Below are 23,305 nucleotides of genomic sequence, written 5' to 3' on the forward strand. Positions count from 1 at the left end.
AATGTTGTGGCTGATCAGAGTATAACCAGTAAAATTGAACAGACAGAAGCAGTTTTTTTTTTTCTTTTTTTAAAAAACAGCTGGATTTATTGAGAGTAGAAGGTTAAGACAGCATAACTTAAACTGTACACTGAAAGCTCGTTTGGCTGAAAAAAAAAAAACGTTTTCGTGTGAGTAAAACAAGGACATGAGGGCAGTTTGAGTGGCATCGGACTGAGACGTCGGGTCAAACAGGATCAGACGGTTCAGAGGATGAAGGAGGCACTAAACATCTGTGTATTGGTAGAATCACTTCCTGGTGTGATTACAGGCTGAGGTTTTTATATAAGACACTGGCTTTCAGAGAATCAACCTCATGCTGCTGCTGCTGCTGCATAGTTGGAACCGTGTGCGAGACGACCACACAGACAACACTCATGAGATGAGAGCAGTGAGGACAGTTTGATGATTTAAGGCAGAGATTTTTTGGTTTGTTTGGATGCTTGAGGTCTTGTAACAGACTGAAAATACCTATTTTCGGCCACTGGATGGCGCCAACAACACAGTTTGTACGATTCACGGCGTCGAAGCTCGAAAGGCAAGAGGGATTATCAGGAAGAAGTTGGTGTGTTTGGAGTGAACATTGAACCCAGAGTGAACACTGAACCCTTTTAAGAGATGGAAAACGGACAGAGGACAGATAAACGGCTTGTTTAGGACCACGTAGAAAGAAACGACAGCAAAACAAAAACAATCGTTCTGATTTTAACTCTTTCGTGAAGGTTTTAGAGATACTTGAAGGTTTAAAAGTAACACCTGTGCTTTCAATCTGAGATTTGTTTGTTCCTTGTAGTAGTGGCGTGAATACAAATTAAATACTTTGAGCGTGGAGACACAGAAACAAGTTCTTACATACAGCTTAGTCGTCGATTTTTATAACAGGCCTAATGGAATAGTTTGACACGTGTCCCACTCGGTCTCAAGTGTGCAACAAATACTGACTGACTACTAGATTTGACATCATGGCATTCGACAGACACCCTCTCGTCTCCATCAGCGTTCTTCGTAAGTGCACATAAATATGAACTAAATACTTTTTCCTCATTTTAACGTCGTCGTGCACATTCACTAGGACCGAGCCTTTTCTTTTCTTTCTGCAGGTGCTCTCCCATCCAGCTTATTTTAAAACCGCACCTAAAAAAAAAAAAAAAAAAAAAAAAGGCAACTTCCCGCTCGAACCATTCGGGGCGGACTCGCGAACAGCTGGCGCGGAGCAAATCTTAATTTCAAATGACGGGCGACGGCGGAGACAGAGGCTCCATTAAAAGAGTCCTCTTTAACGCTCCTGTTCCCCGCGGGACAATGCGCCGCCTGTGCCCTGATCCCCGGGGCCGAGTTTGTTCGGCGTCGATAAAGAGTGTTTCAGGGCGGCGGGCCTGCCCCGCCATGACTTCACGGCGTGTGTGCGAAACGCGACAACAGGCTTGTCGTCTGGGCCCCCAAGTGATGACAAAACAGTCTGAACGAGGACAAAGAGGCCTCTGCTGCAGGCTGTGTGAGGGGACAGAGAGGACAGAGAGGACGCTTCATCCAGAGACACAATCATTCCTGACCGGCTGAGGAATATCACAGAGCGCCTCGCTCCTCCGTCCTGGTGTTCAGCTTCCTCTTTTTTTTTTGTTATTGGAAAACATTCACACCAAAAAAAAAAAAAAAAAAAAAGAGTCATGTGACTCCACTGTTCAATGCTGACGCACGTGGACGAGAGACGCTCACGCCGGTTTCCTCTCGTTCTCACCCGTCACAGGAGCTATTTACTGAGATCCGGCCGCAGGTGAATGAGAGCAGGGCTCATTTAAACCAGATTTAACTTGTGTAGAGCGTAAAGGGGAAGACGCACAAAACTACAGAGATGAGTGAACCGAGACGGAATAAAAAAACCACAGCGGACTGTATTCATGCACAAATAAACAACCGCCTGAGCGACAATAACACGTGCGACATTATGACCTTTCAAAGCTTCGATAGTCTCATCGTTCCACTACTTACTCTGCACTGTGTACAATCTTGTGCAATATCTGTTACACAATCTTATAATTTATCTTTTGACCTAGTCCACTCTTCATTCTCGTCAATTTTCTGCATTGTTTATGCCGTCGTAAAACGGCAATTTCCCCATTTGTTAGCTTCAAAATCTAGATTTAAAGGTAGTTATTACGGTATAAATGAAGAATTTTGAGCGTCTAAACAGACGCGAGCAACAACAACAAAAAAAATCACTTTCACTTTGGCTGTTGTTCCCTCAGAGGCTACTAGTTAAAACAGAGAAAGAGGTGAATCCATGGAGCTGAGCCACGATGACGCTACGGTTTAAAGTGCTGACATCTCCTCGTTATTTCCAGTGTTAGCATTGAACAGTGGAGCCAGTGATCTCACGGAGGACTTCTTCAGACATCTGGAGGTTAGAGCGTCGAGAGAAACTTTAAATGAATCCGAATGAGAGGAGGACGTGGAAACAACACCCACACGGACATAAATACAGTACGGGTCCGTGCGACGGTTACGGCGGCCGTTAGTAACAAGCGTGCGGTCGGTGCGAAGAGATACGTCAGAATAGGAGTTAAGAGAGGACAACGGGATCTGTACATTAACTTTATACAACGATGAGACGGGGCAGCGACAACACCAGCTGCTGATATCCATCAGTAACAGACGGGGGCGGCTTTATCCCTTTTGTTTTTAAATTAGGATGTGTGGAAGAGGGGAGGAGTAGGAGGAGGAGGAGGAGGAGGAGGAGGACGGGGTCGGACAGGTACCTTTTGGAAAGCACAATGATTCGAGAGCAACTGTATTAGTATAATACACAACACTTCAGGTGGTGATTCCACTCGGAGGAAGAGGAACTCAGTTCCCGTCTTCTTCTGAGCTCTGGGGGGAGGAGATGGAAAACACACAGACCGGGATGTGTCAACTCCTCAGGACTTAACTTCAGAGTAAATCTGACCATTTTCAACCTGGACCACATCACTTTTGAACCATCGTTCAAACTTTCCACCGAGGAAACGACGGTGAACCTAAAAAACGACATTGCAAACGTTTGTAATACATCGTATACGAGAAAACCACATCGGTGAAGACAATGTTGTTTTTAGGGCTACAACCTAAGCATCGTTTACTCAGCTTGACTTATTTTAACCTCCTGGACTTCAATACAGATAAACCTGGACAGGTTTTACCTCTTTTGGTTGAACCAGGACCTGAATGACTTTTCTACAACCACATTTGTCACGTAACACAGACCCAAAACACTTCCATCATCTAAGAAAGAAACTTCACTTTCTTTCGTTTTGTTTTTTTGTTCTAGGAGCTGAGTCGAACTATAGTGTTTGACCGATGAACTCGGGAGCGGGGGAAAGTACCAAACCTGACCTAACACCCTAAAAACAGAATCCGAAGAACAATGACGGCTCTCAAAAAAAAGAAGGTACTTCCTCCGACACTTACAGGAAATATGAGAACGTTCCTCATGTTCTGTGCTTTGGTCTTTGGTTCAGTTACGCGGGCGGCGAAAAACACTAGAATTAGCAAATAAAAATGGTAAAAAGGTAAAAAAAAAAAAGTTGATAAAAAAGTACGACTACGAGTCCAGATGTATTGACCTAGAACGTTAACACCGGATGGAAACGGCGTCGAGAAAACGTGCCCCAGGTTGAAAATGGATCGAGATCTGCTCTTAACGCATTTTTCGGAGTCGTCTCTGCTCGACGCGTCCGGGAGGAAAAGCTACAATCGTACGATCGATCGATGGATCGATCGATCTGGAGAGGCATCCGTTCGGGTCGGCTCCAGTTCACAAAGAAAAAGTGGTTGACGGTGTGCCCTGAGAAAACCCTGCGCCGGCGCGAGCCGTTCAGCAAGGTGTTTAATTTAAACAAGTGGTCCATGCGTTTGTTTGTGCTCTCTCATCAGCACCACCCATCCCCCCCTCCCCCTCCCCCCACACACACACTGAAAAAAAAAAACACTTTAAATTAACTGTAACATAGTCCATCAGCAGTCACAAATCAGCAAAGTGTAAACCCCTATAAAATATAAGTTAAGGAAAATGCATAGGTACATACAGTATATTCATACATTAGAAAAAAAAAGAAACAAAATGATTAGAAAACTAGAATTAAGTGGACTTTCGGGAACGATAATTCCTATCTGTGTCTGTTCGCCCCCCCTGTGCCACCAGCTCTCGGAAGGAAAAAAAAAATCGCCACCCCGGAAGGCACAGGCGTCGGTGGAGCAGGTGTCGGAAACGACAAAAAGGGCAAAAACTATTTTTTTTTTTTTTTGCGGAGGAAGGCAACACCTGGCGACAGTCACTGAAGCCGCGGGATCTGAGCGCCGGCGTCTGAAGGCGGCTTTAACGGCAACAGTGGTCGGAGCAGCATAGAAAAAAAAAAAAAGTGTGTGGTTGTGAATCAAAGCAACACACGAGGAAAGGCGGTGGCGGGGGGGAGGGGGGGGGGGGGGTCACGGGGGTTAGAGGTCATTTACAGTGGGTTCAACGGCCAGGGGGGGAGACCGGCGCCGTCGTCGTGGGTCACAGTGAACGAGCTCATTAAGGCGGAGAGCAAGCATGTGGGGGGATGGCGGTAGTAGTAGTAGTGGTGGTGGTGGTGGTGGCTTTAATACACAGTCTAAACGTTCAAAAGTGAGGAGCGGGTCAAAGTCACGGAGGGCGGGGTGAACGCCGGAGCGGGGGGCCTCCACCCGTCCCTCCTCCGTCCCTCCTCCGTCCCTCCTCCCCGCCTCACTGCAGCATGAGCTGCTTGAGGTTGTCGTGCAGGATGGTGTCCTTGACGTCGCGGAACACCAGCCGGATGTTCTCAGTGTTGATGGCCGTGGTGAAGTGGTGGTACAGCGGCTTCTGCTGCTGGTCGCGGCGCTTCTTGCGGAAGCACTCCACCAGGAAGCGCTGGACGTCCGTCAGGCTCGAGGAGACGCCCGTGAACTCGGGGAAGTAGTCTTTGATGGACACCAGCTTCACCTTCTCGTCCAGTAGGTCCGTCTTGTTGAGGAACAGGATGATGGAGACGTTGCCGAACACCCGGTTGTTGACGATGGTCTCGAAGATGTTGAGGGACTCGCTCAGCCGGTTGGTCTGCCGGTCCTCCATCAGCACCTGCGGGCGTTACAGTGCAGACGGTTGGTGGTGTTGACTCTCACAGTTATTTTCTGCCTGACTTCTTTTTCTCAGCTTTGACGCAAATAAAACAGAAGAAGAAGAAGAAGGTGATTTGATCCTACAGGGACGTGGTTCATCTTTTTGAATTTTTTTGATTTTTTTTTTTTTAAGTGCCTGCCAGATATCGACCACCCCCCATACAGATCAGGACATCCCTCATCTCTCACCCTAAAGGTCTTCAACAGGGGGTCCGGGACCCCTAGGGGGGTCCACAAAGGTCCTGCAGGGGGGTCGTAAAATCTTTGGTTGATTGGACATTTTTTATACATTTTTTTAATTTTTATTTTTCATACAGAGCGCCACACTAGACCTGTCAATCTAAGCTCCCTGTACACAGTAGGCCTCGCCCCATCACTGCTGAGCCAATCAGAAGAGACTAGCAAGATATTAGCAATATTAGCAGAAGTGCAGCTATATAAGAATATTTGAACCTGTGTATTATCTAAAGAGCTTAATACTGAATGCAAAATGATAATAATGTAATTTATAAATAGCACTATATTAATATAGAACACATATAATAGGTACGGGGTCCCTACTTCATCTCTCCATCAGTTTGAGGGTCCTTTACGTGACCCCCGCCCTAAAGCCAACAATTATCATTTGTTGTTCATCAATGCTCATCAACTCCTGTCACTGTCGTCAGCGTCCATCGACTACAAGGGGGAATGTTTGATATGTGACACCCTCTAGGGTCCTGGCGTCTTCCACGCTCTGACTCACCTGGTCGTATTCAGAGGAAGAGACGAGGAAGAGGATGGAAGTGACCGAGTCGAAGCACTCGAACCAGCGCCGCCGCTCGGAGCGCTGGCCGCCCACGTCCACCATTTTGAAGGGCACGTTCTTAATCTCGAAGTCGTACTCGTGGATGCCCTTGGTGGGCTTTCTGGCCAGGAGGATGTCCTGCTGGCTGGGGACGTAGTCCTGCAGGGCAGAGTGGTGCGTGTCAGAGAGACGACGACATTGCGAGATGTGACATTTTTTACTAACACGTGCTTGTTTTTTTTTTTAACAGCATGTGGCTATAAGAGGAACTCATCACTGATACCGCCAATAACGAACCACTATTCACCCGCCCACACACTGATATTACACCACAATGTGGCACCTAGAAAAAGAAAGAAGAGCTCAAGATTGGACTTTTCTTTTTATATATATCGTTACTCAACAAACACTTTTTCTCATGCAACACTGCTAATGTCTTCCTCGTCTTCTCCCTGGAGACAGTCAGAAAATGTGCACTGATGTCATGTCCCCTCCTCTCTCTCTCTCTCTCTCTATGGCCGGGTTTTCATCACATCCTCTAAGCAAAGTGCTGAGAAGCTTAACAAAAGAAATGCAGAGCAGATGAAAGCGGCGCACACACACAGACACACACACACACACACACTGTTGCTTTGGGGACATCCCTGTTAAACACTCCGCATTCCTGAAATACCAGAGCACATAAACAAATGTGAGGCTGCAGGGGAGTGTGTCTCAGGGCTTTCAGCTACTTATTGAGGCGCGCTTGCAAACTGCACGGTGCACGTTGGAATTCAAATGTGTTAATTCTAGATTTGTAGGGGCCACACTAGAATAAGGACAGCGTACAAACAGCTGTGCAAAAAAAAAAAAAATGAAAACAAACCAAAACAGACTGGTTTAGCCGGTTTGATTAGAAATATCCGGCCCCTTACGTGAAACTAAAGGATTTCACACTGTACGGGAAACCCTGCACACTCTGCAAGACAGAGTCATCATTCAGATTTTGCCATTCATTTTAAGCCAAGTCAAACAAACCAAGCGGTTCATTAGCTATTTGGGAGTAAATATAATGTACTGTGACATAGTTGTGTATGACAGCCAGCGTCGCTGTGTAATGGATCCGAAAACCAGATCCAAATTCGTAGCATTCCTCACTGAATCACTGCCGGCACAAACCACACAAAGTGTGCGTGTCCTCTGACAGGAACGCATCCTGCACACACAAATAAAGGATGTTTTGCCAGAGATCTTTAATTTTCCTTTAAAAAAAAAAAAAAAACCCGCAGGACTTCCAGTCAACGACCTCATCCATTTATGCCGCTTTATTTAGTTATCTGAGATGTTTGTCAGCCGGGGCGTCTGGGTGGATGTCATGGCATCCTGGCGATAGCGAACCACCAACTTAGTGTTTAGGTCGCGTCGAGACGGACACACCCAAACGCAGATCTCAGCGTCCTACTGTATGTGTAAGGTCTATATTTAGGTTTTGGTTTCGGCAGCCTTTGCAAATCTGTGACTTCTCTGCTCACACTGTACACGTCGCTTGCAGCCGTGCAGACTCTGCATAAAAAAACAGCTCGACTGCTAGTTCACTTTAAAAAAAAAAATAAACAAAAGAGAAACATGAAGGTAATACTTTCGACAGCCTTTGATGCTGACGTTGCATTCATTTTCATATAATGCTCGTGTTTCACCAGCGTTGCCGGATGTACGATAGTTATCGTATCTGTACGATAATATCTCCCTCTCTACGATCAATCATTCCAAAAATCCCTCAATGTGTGATAATGTGACCCCTTCAATACCTGGTTATTAGCAAACACAAACTGTGCTGTTGGTTTATTTAAGTAAAACTGCATTATAAGCTATGCTATGTTTTACCTGGCAGATGGTCCTGAGCAACGTCAAATCGCGTATGTACGATAATTTTCCTCAAAATACGATGATTTTTAGCTTCTGGTACGATAACTAGATCAGGTTCTTCACCAGCGCATTACATTACTTTATAACTAGTTTGGGAAACAAACAATAACTCAACAAGTTTCCCATGACGTTGCCTCGTTGTCTAATATGTTAGCTAAAGTTAGGATAACCTAGCTTAAAAATTAGCTTGCTAATCGCTTTTACCGAGTCAGTAATGGCTAAAGTTAGGATAACGCTCGGATAACTCGCTTAAATATTACCTCGTGAAAGCCTTTAACTGAGTCACTAATGGCAACGTTACAGTGCCTCAAATTAGTATAACGTGTCAAAACCCACTGTGAGCTATATTTATTTTCAGCAACGTGCGACCTGTTTTTTTTTTTTTTTTAATTTATGCCGTTGAGAAGGAAGAAAAAATAGTCGAAGTTAATTCATTTTATGTTAATTTAAGTTAATATTTACCATGTTTTTGGTTTATTTTATGTTCAAACTGTTCACTTTCAGTATTTGAAGATATTAAAATGTTCTCCCTTCAATTTATATCTTTGTAACACAGGTTTTATTGAAAAAAGTGTACTGATATATCATTTAATGGAATTTTTTATGACCCTAATACTGGAATCGACATCGGGCCCAAAAAAATTCATATCAGTCAGTACACAGCACTCTCATTTAATGACAATTTTATCCAATCTATTTCACACTTTACAGATGATAGACTCCTATTTGTTGCAGTGAGTAGTCAGTCGTGAATATTTTTTAAATTATTTTTTTGTACTGGTGGTGTAGTTAATTTAGTGCACGGTCACAACCCCAATTGAGATATTTTGTGACAAATGGCAGAAGGTATTTTATAATAAATACCGTGTGGCTGCGGCTCACTTTGACTCACACTTCCTGATCTATAGTGGAAAATCCCTGCCCTCACACACAGACACACTGACGCAGGTTTGTGTTACCGCGGGACACAATTTATCTCTTGTTGTCTGCCTGTCTGCCTGTCTGTCTGAGACAAAGCTTTGAATTTTTAATTTTTTTTTTACACTTTATTATGACTGATTTAATTTTCCCAGTAAACATGATGTCAATTAACAATTGCCACTTCAACGCTGGAAGTATTAGTAATGAATTAATACAGAATTCCAGTCAAAAGGTGAATCAAGACTCTGAACACGTCACCAATGAACCACATACCCACACATGTTTCATAACAGAACAACACAGACGCCTTTCAACTCAGTTAATTCATCTCCTGTTAAAATGAATCATTATTTCACTTAGTAAACAGCCACAGGAAAATAGTATTTTACTTTCAATAAATGATGAACAAACGTCAATTATCTGTTCATAATGATCACTGAACACCGTGGTTGTGTTGTGTCACATATATTTGGGGATTCGGTCCATCGCTGTGGTTGGGACGCACTGTTTGTGCCAACTATTTAAGGATTGTGCCGACAATTGGATTTGTCTCAGGTGCTGGAACGGGCTTTGGTTTGTCCATCCAGAATAAACACGTGTGACATATTAGTTCATGGAAATGCATCACGCATTTTTGTACAACTATTTGCAACCATTTACAAAACTATCAGGTGTAACAATCAGTAATAATGTCTGAAAGTCAACTTTTACCTCTTCCCTAGCAACTATTGACACATCATTTCCTGATTGGCTGATGCCATGCATTTTTTCACCAATGAGAAAGAGGCTGTCATTTATTTTTTCTTTTGTTTTGTTTTTGTTTTTTGTTTTTCTGTTGAGCATTTGAAGCTGGCTAGTGATCTCTCGCTTGCTAGCGTTTTGCTTTTCATCGTTTGTCCCGTGCACCACGTCGGCAATATTCAGGACAAAGTGTTGCGTAAATCTTTTTTTATTATAAGTAAATATGTTTAGTTTCACTTGGCCCATCAACACAACTGGCATGTGGTTTGAAGTCAGCACTTTCTACACCAGTTGAAACGGAGATTTAGATTTTACGTCATCTTGAATTGGTCATGTGATCCAGACACAACGGTGCATCCTTTGACTTCACATTAAGAGGAATCCAACATATTTTAATAGAAAGATAAGGGATAGCTTCATATTGAATGCAAAATGATAATAATAATGTATATTTATAAACAGCTCTATAACACATATACTAGGTAGTGGGTCCATACTTGATCTGCCCACCTGTCTAGGTGCTATATGTCATCGGAAACTTGAATAGGTTTTTTGTTTCCACATTAAAAAAAAAAAAGGGCATTAAAGTATCACATAGACGGGGCCTGGAATATTTATTCATAACAACTTCTTCTATTTTCAGTTATTTCCCTTATTTGTTTTAGAAAAGGCACAGATTGGCCAATAGGAATCTGTGTGAGAAATGATACACGGCGCACACAGGCACTTCTGCTTAGCTTCTGTTTCACTGCTGTCGCCTCTTTGCCTCGTCACCTGATCACCAGTTTCTAAATGACTTAATCAAACGCACAGAAATCGGCTCTGTATCATTTCCCGACTCCTCCAGAATTTCTGTGAACTCTTCGACACGTCTGGGACATTTGTGGATAAATTTGTGAAACCGCAAAACCGAGTGTGTTGTGTTTTCATTTCTATTCTCAGTAACAAAGGTTCTTGGAATGTCCCCGAGCTTCACCTTCAGCGTTTGACTCAACAGGCAGAGGAACAACGAGCGAACACAAGAGCGAGGCCAGCGCGGCCACCGAGGACAGGAAGGCGACGGTTTCACTTCTCTTTTCGACAAATGAGCCGAGCGCTATCACACCCATCTGCTCCATCTGCCATCCTGACAGCGGTGTGTGTGCGTTATTGTGTGTGTGTGTGTGTGTGCGTTCGTGTCACTGTGGGAGCCTCGGAGACGTGGGCGGGACTTACCAACTGTCCGAGCTTTTCCAAATTGTCCAGGAAATACTTTACTGACTCCCCCTGAGAGAAAGAGAAACGACTGTTGAGTCTCAAATGAAACGTATTGAAGGAGACTTACGCAACGAGAGCCGTTCCCAACTTCTAAAAGTCTAAAATATCATGAAGACATTTATATTTTTTCAGTCCGACTAATCCGATGAACAGGAGGTATCTCTTTCCGTTATGTTTAAATTAACCGGTAATTGCCAGGGAACATTCAGCTGATACGATTTAGCCAGTAATTAAATTTCAGAAAGCAGCTTATTGTGTCGAGTACGCGGCGGCGTTACTCACCAGCTGGAACTCCCTGCGGCGATCGTACGCGTTCTGGATGCCCTGGTCGGCCCACAGGGCCCGGATGGACGGCAGGTAGTACTGAAATATTTTAGTCTCCACCATGCCGTGGCCCTGGGCCATCGCCGCGCGGGTGTCGAACGCCATCACGACGTCCCCGTGGTTCTGGTTGGACGGGTCGCCCCACGGGATGTGTAGCTTCTCTCGAGCGTCCACCAACACTCGAATACCTGAAGGAGGATGGAAAAAAAAGATGATGACTTATTCTCAGGGTGCTTTGGTTTTTTGGAGTTCAGTTTTTTTTTTTTTCAGATCTATACTTCAAACAGACATGAGTTTTATGTTGTAACTCAGGATGTTTCTCAGGTGTTTATGGCTCATGAAGACCTCCATCCGATATCTTTCCATAGCTCTGTTCTTTTTGTGGAGATTATTTTGCTGTATCCTGATCTTGAAGCTATATTACCACACGTTTGGTGCTTAAAGGTGCTTGTTGTTTGTGTTGTAGACCATTTGTAGGCCTCATAGTCGACATCTCAAGAACTTTACACTTCCCAGAAGGTGCAGCTTCTTCCAGCCGAGTGTGCGCAGGTGTATCGCATCCTGGTAGTGACTAGTCATGTGGCATTGACTGTCCCTCAACTTGTGTTTTCTCTTCAATCAAAAGCTCAACATTAAAGTGGAACCATTGCACAAATTCAAGTGTGCAGGAATCTTTTCTTTGGTTTTCCAGGCCAAGGACCCCCAAAGGGGGATCAAATAGGGACCCCTACCTACTATATTAAACTCTGCCTAGTGCTAGTTTTCATTTGTGGGGGAAAATATATAAAAAATGTCCAATCAATCAAAGATTTTGCAACCCCACCCTGCTGTACCTCCATGGACCCCAACGTTGAAGACCTATGCTGTAGGATGTTGGACTTTCTGACGACTTTCCAAAATTTGCATCTTTCGTTTTAGACTCATTACACCACCAGGACGCTCACCATCTTCTTCCTCTACTTCTAAACCCGCTGCTAAAAATAACAGGATTCGCACCACGTTTTAAGGTGGAACCCATTAGCGTACACGCTAAAAGGAAGAAGAAGAAGAAGAAGAAGAAGCCGAGACCGCAACCCTGAGCAGAACCGGTGGAAAAGTGGACTTGTCTGGAGAAACACTGCGACTTTTCAGTTCAAAGTCCATTATCTAACAAATCCTGTTAGGATGGAATTCAAAGTGGTTAATGAGCCTCTCCGGGAGCAGGAATGGCCGGTTGGTATTGAGCGCCAAGAGAAAATCGATGAATAATAGTCTGACATGAGACCCAGGGCTCTCTCGATCCTCCACTGCTCTACCGGGACGGCAAGCAAACCGACCTGTGTTAAAACCTCTTTCTTGATGAGCTTCTCGAAGGACTTCACTGCCAACATTACAAACCTGAAATCGTGTTATTTAGTTGGATTTTAACTTCACGTGGACCCAAAGCTTCTTCTCCACCTCTCTAGGCTCGTTTTAATGGTATGAGGAGACAAATATTCTCCTTAAATATCCATAAACGTCCATATTGTCAGATCGGTCTATGAAATATGAAGAGTTTGGGATCTTGATGCCGTTGCCCTGGCTCGCTATGAACTCATCTGAAGCTGCTGTACATGTAGCATGTAGCAGGGCAAAAGAAATATTTCGCAACGAACGAATCAAGAGCTCTCGCTTCTCAAACCAGAAATGATTGAAAGTGTTCATCAAGAAACCTGTGAAAATCCACCGCAGTCAGAAAGGTTGACGCCCAGTGGTGTGGTTTCATCGGAGAGAACTGATCATGATGCAAAAAAAAAAGCTCAACATATTTTCATTCAACAAAATGAAAAAAGAATAGCAGTAAGGGAAGGGTTTCTGAGGTGGCCTACCGCTACTTCCAGGTTTACGGAACAACTGATGGCAAAGGGATAGTGGAAGATGAGGTTTTAGGCTTCATCTCCGTAAAAAAAAAAGGCAAAATATTTCTATTGGCTGCAAACAATTTCTCCTTGGAATGAACTGAAGAATCCTTCTGTGTGAACTCTGCCCGACAAAGTAACGCAATGCCAAGCATAAAGGTGCACGGAAGGACGTAGACATCAGGAACTGCTTGAAACTGTGAGGACTGTGAGGACGGCGAGGACGTTCCCAGGTTTGTTTACCATCACCTGCACTTATTTTGTCAATAAACGTTGACTCACTAATCGATTAACCGACTAGTTCTTGAAGCTCAGGCAGGAAAATAATGGCTTCCTTCCGTCCTGACCGGAGTGCTGAAGAAATATTTAATAGGGGATTCCTGATACAACTTTTTCATTTCCGATACGTTACCGATACTGCAGCCTTGAGTATTGGCTGATACCGATCCGATCTCAGCATGAATCATACATACTTTTACTACTTATTTTGTAGTGTGTAATATTAGAAAAGGCATAATGAAGTGATACTATAACTATAATTAGCAACTGTACGAGGTACGAGAAAAACTGACTCATTCATTATCAACCAATGGGTTACATAAATTGTGACATAAGAATATTCTGCAGTTGAATAAATTACAAGAACCTGAGAAATAACCTCAATAAATCCAATAAAAACAACATCTTTGGCCGACATCTTTTTCAGACTTTAGCAAAAAATACTCCCACACATGGGCTCTGCATGCTTGTATCGCAGATTATTATTTAAACACCTTGAGAGACACAATCTAATACAGTGAAAGAATTATAAAGGCCAAAATAAAGAAATCTGAAGTTGCAGTCAACTAAAATGCTGAGTTTCAATTTCTGTTCCATCAACTCCGGTTCACTAGTTCAAACAAGCCAAACAAGCTCTGACAACACTCTCCTGTGTCACGGCTGGTTAATCCAGTTGTATGCAGGGTGTGTGTGTGTGTGTGTGTGTTTGTGTGTGTTTATGTGTGAGAGAGCTGACAGCTCAAGGATGCGCGTGTCGAGTCTATCTGCATATCTTCAGTTCCTGTGACAAGCATTCAACCTCCGCGCACGTCTTCTTTGAACTGGGAACAACACCAGCACAAAGACCTTTGTCTTTCACAGCTGCGAACAGATAACAGGATGCCGGACTGAGCCGTGTGACAATTACGCAACCTGTTACAGTCACAATATTACACGGGCTTTTGCATTTAACCATGGAGCAAAGAAAGGGTGACAAGTATTGATTTGCAAGATTACTGTAATGTCCGGTTGCGTAGCTCGCATTAAACTGACCAGACGATGTCCTTTCCGAACAGAGCGTTATAGATCACCATGCATGCTCTTTGTGGGTTGACCTACTTTCTCGTTTTTAATCAATGAGCGATGCTGCGCGTCTATCTTTGTCCATGGGAGCGCTGCTTTCTGCCCACATCAAACACAAACCATCACAATGCAACGCTCTTTTCAAATGCCTTAACATGTAGTTCGTACATCATTATTATTATTAGCACCAGGTCGTAACATGTCGAAGCCGTCTGGTGCAGGAGACGATCTTGTTAATGCTGGTGAGCCAGAATCAATAGCCAAAACTTAAATCAATAGGAACGGGGGGGGCTCAGGTTTCACGTCCTACTTCATTGCACTGCATGCTACAACATCACATTAGCAACACATTAGTCCAATGAATTGTTTTACATGACGTAACCGGCCGTTAGGATGAATGGTCTCTAAGGGCTGACCTAAGCGTGCTCTCCCTTTTTGAGTGTGAGCAACACATTTTGACACAAATGTGTGCTGCTGTCGTCTGGCCGCGCACACGATAGCGAGATAGAGCGGCAGGTGCTAACTGAATCAGCATTCAGAGCGTGCAAACGTTGAGAAAAATCACTGGTCATTTCTCCCGTATTCACAATCACATGTTGTAACGTCTGTGGCTGTAAAGGTTCTCAACCTTTGGTCGTCTGGTAATGACGCAATAATTGACTCAAAATAATATTAATAGCTTTTCAAAATAATGGCATTAAAACGTAACAATTACAGTCACTGTCGTTTGTCAGCCCTGCACTAAACCGACAAACCACATGCTGTTCTTTAATGACGTCAGTCAGGTCTGGTCTGTATCAGAGACGCTGAATGAGGTCAGCTCTGGGGCAGATACTACCAATACTAGCTGCGTTTCCGTTTTAGATTTTCGCAAAATAAAAGCAATACTGCGTGTTTCCGTTGAAAGGCGTTTTGCGAATGAGCGGAATTTCACTTTGATGGAAGATTGACTTCAAATGAACGGGCATGGATTTCTTAAAACTAACCTGTCAGCCTTGTTCTGTACTAGTTACACTTGTATTGGCGCATCCTTAGCCACAGCTGGGCTGTAGTTTTTATAATTAGGGCTAAAGGCTACTCGTTACCAGTGGTTTTGACTGGTTTTTCATTCTAGTGCTGTCGTGTCCCTACAACTAAGTCTAAAGCACAGACCATAGTTTCAAATTATGAAAAAAGCAAGATGGCAGCTTTCGTATTTAAAATATTTTCACTTCGCTTCTGCACATATGAAGGAAGCATTGATGTGTCTCTGTATTTAGTAGGTATATCCCCGATCAAGTGTTTAATACCAATCTTTTAGCATCAAAATGGGCCGATCCAATCTCAAATGAGAAAACTTTCCTTTCATCGTACTCTCTTAGATCTCCTTTTCTATTTGGCAGCTTGGGCGCTCACCAACCACCACCACCATTTGATTTACGGCAGAGCTCAGATAAAAGAAAAAAAAACTACAAAAGATTGGGCTTGGCTGAAGCCCGAAACCGATCGGATCATTTTAAAAAAAAAAAAAAATGTCTGGATCAGCGCCGACACAAAAGGCTCCAACATGACAAAATACAAATAATTGAAGTTACTGTACGTGGAGGCTATTTACAAACCGAGAAAGGATCTTATTTAATGTGACACAATCTGTGCGTCAACCTTGCGACTCCTCCCACCCAAAGGATTTAACGGTTTATGCTGAAATGACAGTAACAGTTTCCTCTCTGATTAACCACGTCCAGAGTCACAGTCAGTCACTTTCCCCCGCTGAGTGAAACTGAGCAAATCTTTCCAGCATGACACTTCCCTGTTCGCACGACATCAACACGAGTTTACATGTAATCCCCCCCCGCACCCCCCACCCCAGCCACCACCACCACCACCACCTCCCCCTACGTACAATCGATATGAGATCATTATCGCGTTCCTCGTAACAGACGAACGCGGGGGTTTCGACTTTGCTTTGTTGTGCGTTATCCTCTACTGATGTAATGGGCTGTCACTTCGAGAAGCTGCTTTTGTCTTAGTCATTTTAAAAATGACTATTAGCTCACAGTTTCATAACAGTGGTACCTTCCCTGTCAAGTCTTTTCCCCCACAGATGGTCAAATTTAGCGACAGGTGGCATTTATCTAGAAAACCGCTCTCTCTCCACAGGGAACTGGGTTTGTCTAATTCCTGGCTCTAAGTACTAAAAACCAAACAAACACATAATGGTTAAAGGTGGTTACTTAAGAGCTTGTAAAGCCTCAGGAAGTGTACAAAGGTTGCCTGGAATTACAGCTTTATTCATTACAAAAGACCAACTTTAACAAATTTGCTTATGATTAATACTTTGGAAGAGGATGTTTTGGATTATGTGCCGTCAACAAACCCTAATGAACTAAAATGACTGAAGGCTGATGTGAGCTAAGTCGATATCAAAAGCAGTAGGAGCAGGCCAGCGGCACTGAAATGTCCGGTGGGATAAATTAGGGTCAACCCTGATAACGCCCCAGTAATGTCGCTGTCCTACAACCATCGCAACCTTGTTCACCCTCCTTCTGTTTGCCGCTCTGTTTCTAGACTGAAGGGCCAACACCATCTCCCGGGTCTCCGTGCCATCACCCTGTCTGATTACGTAGGTGTTTGTTTCCGGTTTTGTGTTTGGGCAGAGGTGTATGTGGTTAATACCAAGCGACAGAGACAAGCATGAGATTGATGACACTCTTCGCTTGAGCGGCAAGCGTTTAATGATGAGTCAATCTCACCATCTGACACGTGGCTAGGAATAAATCTGAACACGGTTGTGCCACTGAAAACAAAGACAAACTACGTAATATGACTTTGAGTAGGGGAAACACATTAATATTAGGTCTTAATTTTGACATTTATGACACATTTATAAATTCAGTCGGGGCTGAAAATAGTTTAATAAGCTTTAATATGCTGTTAAATGTTTAAAGTCAACCTCAGCACTGTACAATGTTTTGGGATTTGTCATGAAATGTTAAGCATTTTCTAATCATAGACGAGGAAGATTCAAAATCATATATTTACATGTAAGTCTACTTTGAAATATGACAGTATCAGAGGATGTTGTGGCTATAAAATCTGGATTTTTATTGTGAGGAGTAGCAGATGGAAATGGGTCATAAGTGGCAAAGCATTTCAACTGCATTTCAGCCTCTAGTTCATATTTAATCTATTGTGTAAGAACAGAAACAAAACAATGAGAGAACAGCTTCAATTTGAAGAATTTGAAACCGTGAGTTAAGCAAGTACCAAGTTTGGCATTTGAATTTACATCTGTTGACGTCAACCCGACAGATTTTGCTTGAAACAGGCAAAAAAAGGGGATGTGAACTAATCTGTCAAAGAGTTAGCAGGAACACGAGGAGCTGCTAAATCAAGAGAATTGCAACATAAACAAAAAAAAGGGCCTGGACGTCCATAGGAGACAGTGGTGTTGGAGGAAGGCTCTCCAGGAGGTAGGCATGCCATTGTCCAGGTCTAACGTACAGAGAAATATCCCACAATGGTGGATTGAGTTGCATTTCACTCAGCTGAGGTCGATGGCTTCAAATCAAGATATTTTAATTTAACCCCTTGAATCGAAGCAGCTTGTCTGACACAATTACACTTTTGCACAGTTGAATCACGTTGAGCTTCACTGGGACGAGCGTCCAGTTCACTGACCAGTTCGTCTTATCAGGCAGCAATTCAGCGCATTTAGACATGTAGCAGATATAAGCAACTCTGAACGTGGCACGAGTGTCGATGCCTATGAGCTGGTGTGAGAATTTCAGAAACTGCTGGGATTTTCACACACAACACAACCTCTAAAGCTAAACGGATCAGTAGGGATGTCCGTTAATATCGGTATAACAATTGAATATCGAGAAATATCGGTATCGGGTTTTATAACCGATGTTCAACCACTGAAGGTTTCAGCATTTCCGTGGAACAGCAAGTGGGTTGTCAACTGTGGCTAACAAGCTTGCTCATCCGGTGCCTGACTAAAATTACGCCCTTGGTTTGGAATTATTTCCGAGCGTGCCCTGCGGATGGTAAATTTGGTGTTAACAACCAGTCTAGACAGAGGGACTGAAGCTGTTTACATTTTTTGTGCATTTCGTGGTTTTTATTTGCGCTATTCGTCTTAGTCATGCGAAAGAGCAGGGTGGTCCATGTACATCCATTCAGTTTTCCAGTCAGTAAAATAATGCACTATGATAAATAGAAGTTTCATAAGTTGAAGTTACTAAAATTAGGCATATTGTGTTGGGTTTTGGTGTAAAAAGTCTGCACGCGGTATTGGAAATGAAGAGTTGGACAATATCGGACATCTCTAGTTTTCAACATTTTGTTTTATGGGAACTGAGTCTGGACTTGACAAAGACTAGAAACCCTCTGTTTGGCAGTGTAGACCAATCAGAAGACAAACTAACTAAAACCAATTTCAGTCGCTCTTAACTTACAAGATAAACACAAAAACTGATCTTTTATTTTTGGAGATTTCCAGATATTATTGGATGGTAAATGATATTTACCCATTGGTTCTCAGAGCGTTTTTACAATCACAGTGGCGCATCTACCCATTCACCCACACAAGCAACGTGGAGCAACTGGAAGCTCAGTGTCGCGCTCAAGGACACGTCAGCACATACCGGGGATCGAACGGGTACACTCGCTGGCTTATTGACAACCTGGTCTCGAACCAGACTATCTGAGGATCACTCTTCACTCAGATAAGATAAGAGATAAGATAAGATAGGAGTTTATTTAACCCTATGGTGAAATTAGTATATACGTTATGGTACAAAAAATATTTACATAATGCATCAAAACCGAAGTGACGTGAGGTGATGAGTAGGCCGAATATACATAATGACATGATATTATGTATTTCTTCTAAGAAATAAGAAACGTTTGTCAATTTAATAGAAACACAATGCAATTCAGTAGTACTACAAAACCACAGCATTCAAAATGAAAACGTGGTTAAACCTCTCTCACTTTCAACTAAAGCTGAAAATCATAACTTAATTAACCCTTTATGGGGCAAGGGCATGACTGATTTATTCGGTGCCATGAAGAAGTAGGCTAATGTTGTCTAATGTGATAATGCTGACAAATGTCTGAATCAGCACTTGTTCTAATGGTCTAAAAATACACGTTACATTGACAAGGAACGATTTATGGTAAATTCAATAATCTTGATTTCCTGAGAAACATTAGAAACACCGGGGTTGAAATCATGAAGTATTTCAACGAATGTAAAGGGTTAAGCTAAGACTTATATACATCTGATATGGCAATATATCGCAATATTTTCTCTCCCGAACCAATATCAATATCAATATTGTTGACTCAATTCGTCCATCTGATGTAAATGTATACACAATATGTATTTTAAGCTGCATTTAAAAGTTTTCAGTGAACTACGTAGAATATTGTAATGTATCGTAATATCGCAGTAATGTATCATATCGTGACTGACGTATCATGATACGGATCGTATCGCCCAACACACACACATATAAATATATTATTACATTTTAACACACCTGACCTCAACTGTTACGAAACATAGCTGCCAAGCAAAATTTCATTGTAAGATGTGTGAAACGACAATTGAACTACTTCTTCTTCTTTTTTTTTGAATGCATTCGCTAGTGTACTAGTAGTGTACCTAATGAACTGGCAGGTCAGTTTATGTCCACAATGGCAGGGATGCTGTTACTTGAATTTAGCACTTACATCCAGTACTAGCTTAGATTCAACTTTATTGTCATTACACATGTGCAGGTACAGAGCGACTAAATGCAATTTAGCATCTAACCAGCATGGAGCATAAATACCACATGGACAACATTTACAGATAAAAACCTTTGTACAGGTGAGACCTTATACACAAGTGAGTGATCGAGAACTACACAATAACGGATTGAGGCACTACGAACCCATCACACGGATGGATTTGTGCGTTAAATGTGAAGAATAGACCAAAGTAGGTGGATGTTACGGTGCTAACCAGCAGCCGCGACTTGGACAACGTCAACCCCTTTGAGTGCGCGTGACCGACCATTGAGAACTGGAGATTACTATTAATAATTATTATTACTGTACGGGGAGCTTTGAATAAACACGAGCAAGGACCGACACACGCCAGTGCAGACAAACACAACCAGCATATGGGCGTTTCTTGGTTGCTTAACCCCAAGGCTGAATGGCTGAGCTAGCCCTCGTAGCATGGCCAACAACTCCACACACAAACTGACTTAAAAACACGACCAAACAAGCCAGTTCCCACTTAATAAACACAAGCGGCTCTCGGAGGGGGCTTACCTTTAATAACATTACTATAAATAGTGGCTCTGAACTCTTCTTTGGCCTTCTGGTCGAAGTCCTGCCCGTGGATAATGCGCATCTGCTTGAGGAAAGTGGACTTGCCGCTCTCGCCCGCCCCGAGCAACAGGATCTTCACGAGCCGCTTCACGTACGTCTTGTCCCGGTTTATACACTTGTCGATCTCCTTGGACTTCCGTAACTGCTCCACCTCGCCACTCGTGAGGAAACAGGTCGGGAAACATACAGATAAAACGGAGCGGGCCGGCAGGAAATCCGCCATCTTTGAAGCAACTTCATCGATGCAGACAGAGACACAGAGAGGAGAGGAGAGGAGAGGAGAAGAGGAGGAGGAGGAGGAGGAGGAGGAGGAGGAAGAGGAGGGCCGAGCTCCCTGGTCCGACTGCTGCGTTCAGGTGTCGCAGGAATTGTATGTAAGACGCAATTTATGCTTCTGCGGTCAAGTGACGCAGAGGCTCTTGCGTTAACGCAGGCTCCCACGCAGACCCCGCGCGGTACTCTTTGCGTAGCTGACATGCGCCTCCTCAGAAATTTAACCACTATTGGTGATTCCACCGATTTCCTTTCCGATCTGACACTGACTAATGTATTCAAATCAAAGCTTCATAAAGAATATTAGAGTAATTCATTTATTTTAAACTCTCGATATTATTGAGGTAGCGACCTCAATTCACTGTATAGCTGAGCTAACACAACAACAGAAAAACAGAAAATACAAAATATGTGAAAATGCTGTTTCAAACACTCAAAAAAGAAATAAACTGAATTACTGTTTAACTATTAAGACCTAGGTGTAAAATGAAAACCTGCATCTTAACCCATTGACTAGCATTGTAACCACACAGTTGATCTTTTTTAGTAGCAGTAGTTGACAATAAAATCCTTAATTTCTCATTTTGTACCCATTTTCTAACAATTGCTAGTCATTTAATTTGTACCAAAATAGAAAATATACATCATACAGCTTCAGTATTTATATTGTATGAATCTGTGCAATCGTGTGAAACATTTTAATGATGATACGTGAAAATACTCAGTTTGCAGGGCACGCTATTACTATAGATTCAAGATAAATTATATTTTTATCGGGATTAATCATGTCATGTCCCGTATTCTGTGTTGCGGTTTAACCTGAGGTGTTTGTTGTGTTTCCACAACAAACACTGAAAGTATCGATATTTTGATTTGACAGTTAATTTTAGAACATAAAGACCTGGTATCAGAAGTATCGATGTTTTAGTATCGATTTCACTAGTAACTACAGATGCGGTGAGGCAGAGCACAAGATTGGTCCACTTGGTATTAGCATGTTTACGCTTTAGTATTTTTGGCTGCTTCTTCATCTCGTGATTTTTGAATTGATTTTTTTGGATCAACAGGGAGTTGGTGAGGTTAACTGAGGAGGTTTGCAGATACAGATCTTTGTATGACTGGGACTGTGTTAGACATTTATACTTGTGCGCAGGGGCGATTCTAGTGTCAGAGTTTTAAGTGTGCTTTAATGTCAAACTACTGTGTCACAAAGCTATCATATGGCTGAAGGAGCAATAAGTGACAAGCATTAAAGAGATGAAGACCCTGTAGACTCATAGTAGGCACTTTGTTTTATTCCAGGATGTATGATGGAATTAATCCATGTTTTTTTGAAATCTGAGAGTACTTTCCCCTTCGTTATCCCTTATCTTTACTGTATTCCTAGAACTGTGTGTCATCCTGTGTTCCTGATATTCAATCGCCAACATGTTTTTGCTCCATGTGTGAAATTAGTGGTGGGTTCACCGTGCTAAAGAATATTTAAATAAAGGTGAATAGCAAAAAGAAGAAGAAGAAGAAGCATCTTCTCTCTCAGATTTCTTGGACAAATATTAACATATTAAGTTATTTTAAAAAATAGTTGGTAGTGATAGTTCTTATTCAGATTATATAACTTATGATATTTGATAAAAATTGAATCACAAACTCAAACCAGAGACCCCTCCCCATAATTGTGAGTCCCACAGATGGCAAAAGTCTTCAAGTTGTTACTAGTCTACTGGAAACTGTGGTCTGAATGTCTCTGAGAAAAATAGACACATTACCGAGTATTGTAGCATGTGACAATACATTACAGTGGATGCAAATTTTATTTCAAAACTGGAATATCCCTGTTGGTCGCGCAGAATTTTTCTGACTTCATGGAACACAGTCACCAGAAAGTGAAATTCAATATGTCACAGTGGCGTTATCAAGAACAGGACGTCCCCCTGAAACTGATGACAAGTCTAAGAGAAAACTGTTTACAGGCCAACAACAACAGTGAAGGAGCTGCAGCCCTTTCTGGCCGGTACAAGCTGCTCCCTCTATGTGACAGATATCTCCTGGTACTTCATCTGTCTGGGCCGTGGGCCAGGATGGCAAAACGCAAGCTTTCACCGATGAAAAAATAAAAAAAAAAAGCACAGTGAAGCCCAGATAAACACATTCAACCTTTCTCCCAAAACCAAAAAGGCTGTGAAGGTTCTCCGTTATCCAGGTCATGGTAATCCAAAAGTTTTTTGTTTGTTTGTTTGTTTATTTATTTATTTTTTAAAAAAGGCCCATGACATTGCGTCTTTTAAATCAATAATAATAATTTAATACATACGTC

General features: G+C 42.6%; 1 protein-coding gene across 1 annotated transcript; it reads right to left on the reverse strand.

Annotated features, from left to right (window-relative positions):
* Positions 1 to 61: 61 nt before the first annotated feature.
* On the reverse strand, positions 62 to 22,486 carry gna13b (guanine nucleotide binding protein (G protein), alpha 13b). Its single transcript, XM_047572175.1, has 5 exons — positions 20,659 to 22,486; positions 11,087 to 11,316; positions 10,763 to 10,813; positions 5,939 to 6,139; positions 62 to 5,152 (listed from the first exon to the last, which is right to left on the reverse strand). The coding sequence occupies exons 1-5, from the start codon at positions 20,939 to 20,941 to the stop codon at positions 4,781 to 4,783; spliced, it is 1,137 nt and encodes a 378-aa protein (XP_047428131.1). The 5' UTR covers positions 20,942 to 22,486; the 3' UTR covers positions 62 to 4,780.
* Positions 22,487 to 23,305: the final 819 nt, after the last annotated feature.

The sequence above is a fragment of the Mugil cephalus genome, chromosome 20 (assembly GCF_022458985.1).
Source record: "Mugil cephalus isolate CIBA_MC_2020 chromosome 20, CIBA_Mcephalus_1.1, whole genome shotgun sequence".
NCBI classification, from domain to species: domain Eukaryota; kingdom Metazoa; phylum Chordata; class Actinopteri; order Mugiliformes; family Mugilidae; genus Mugil; species Mugil cephalus.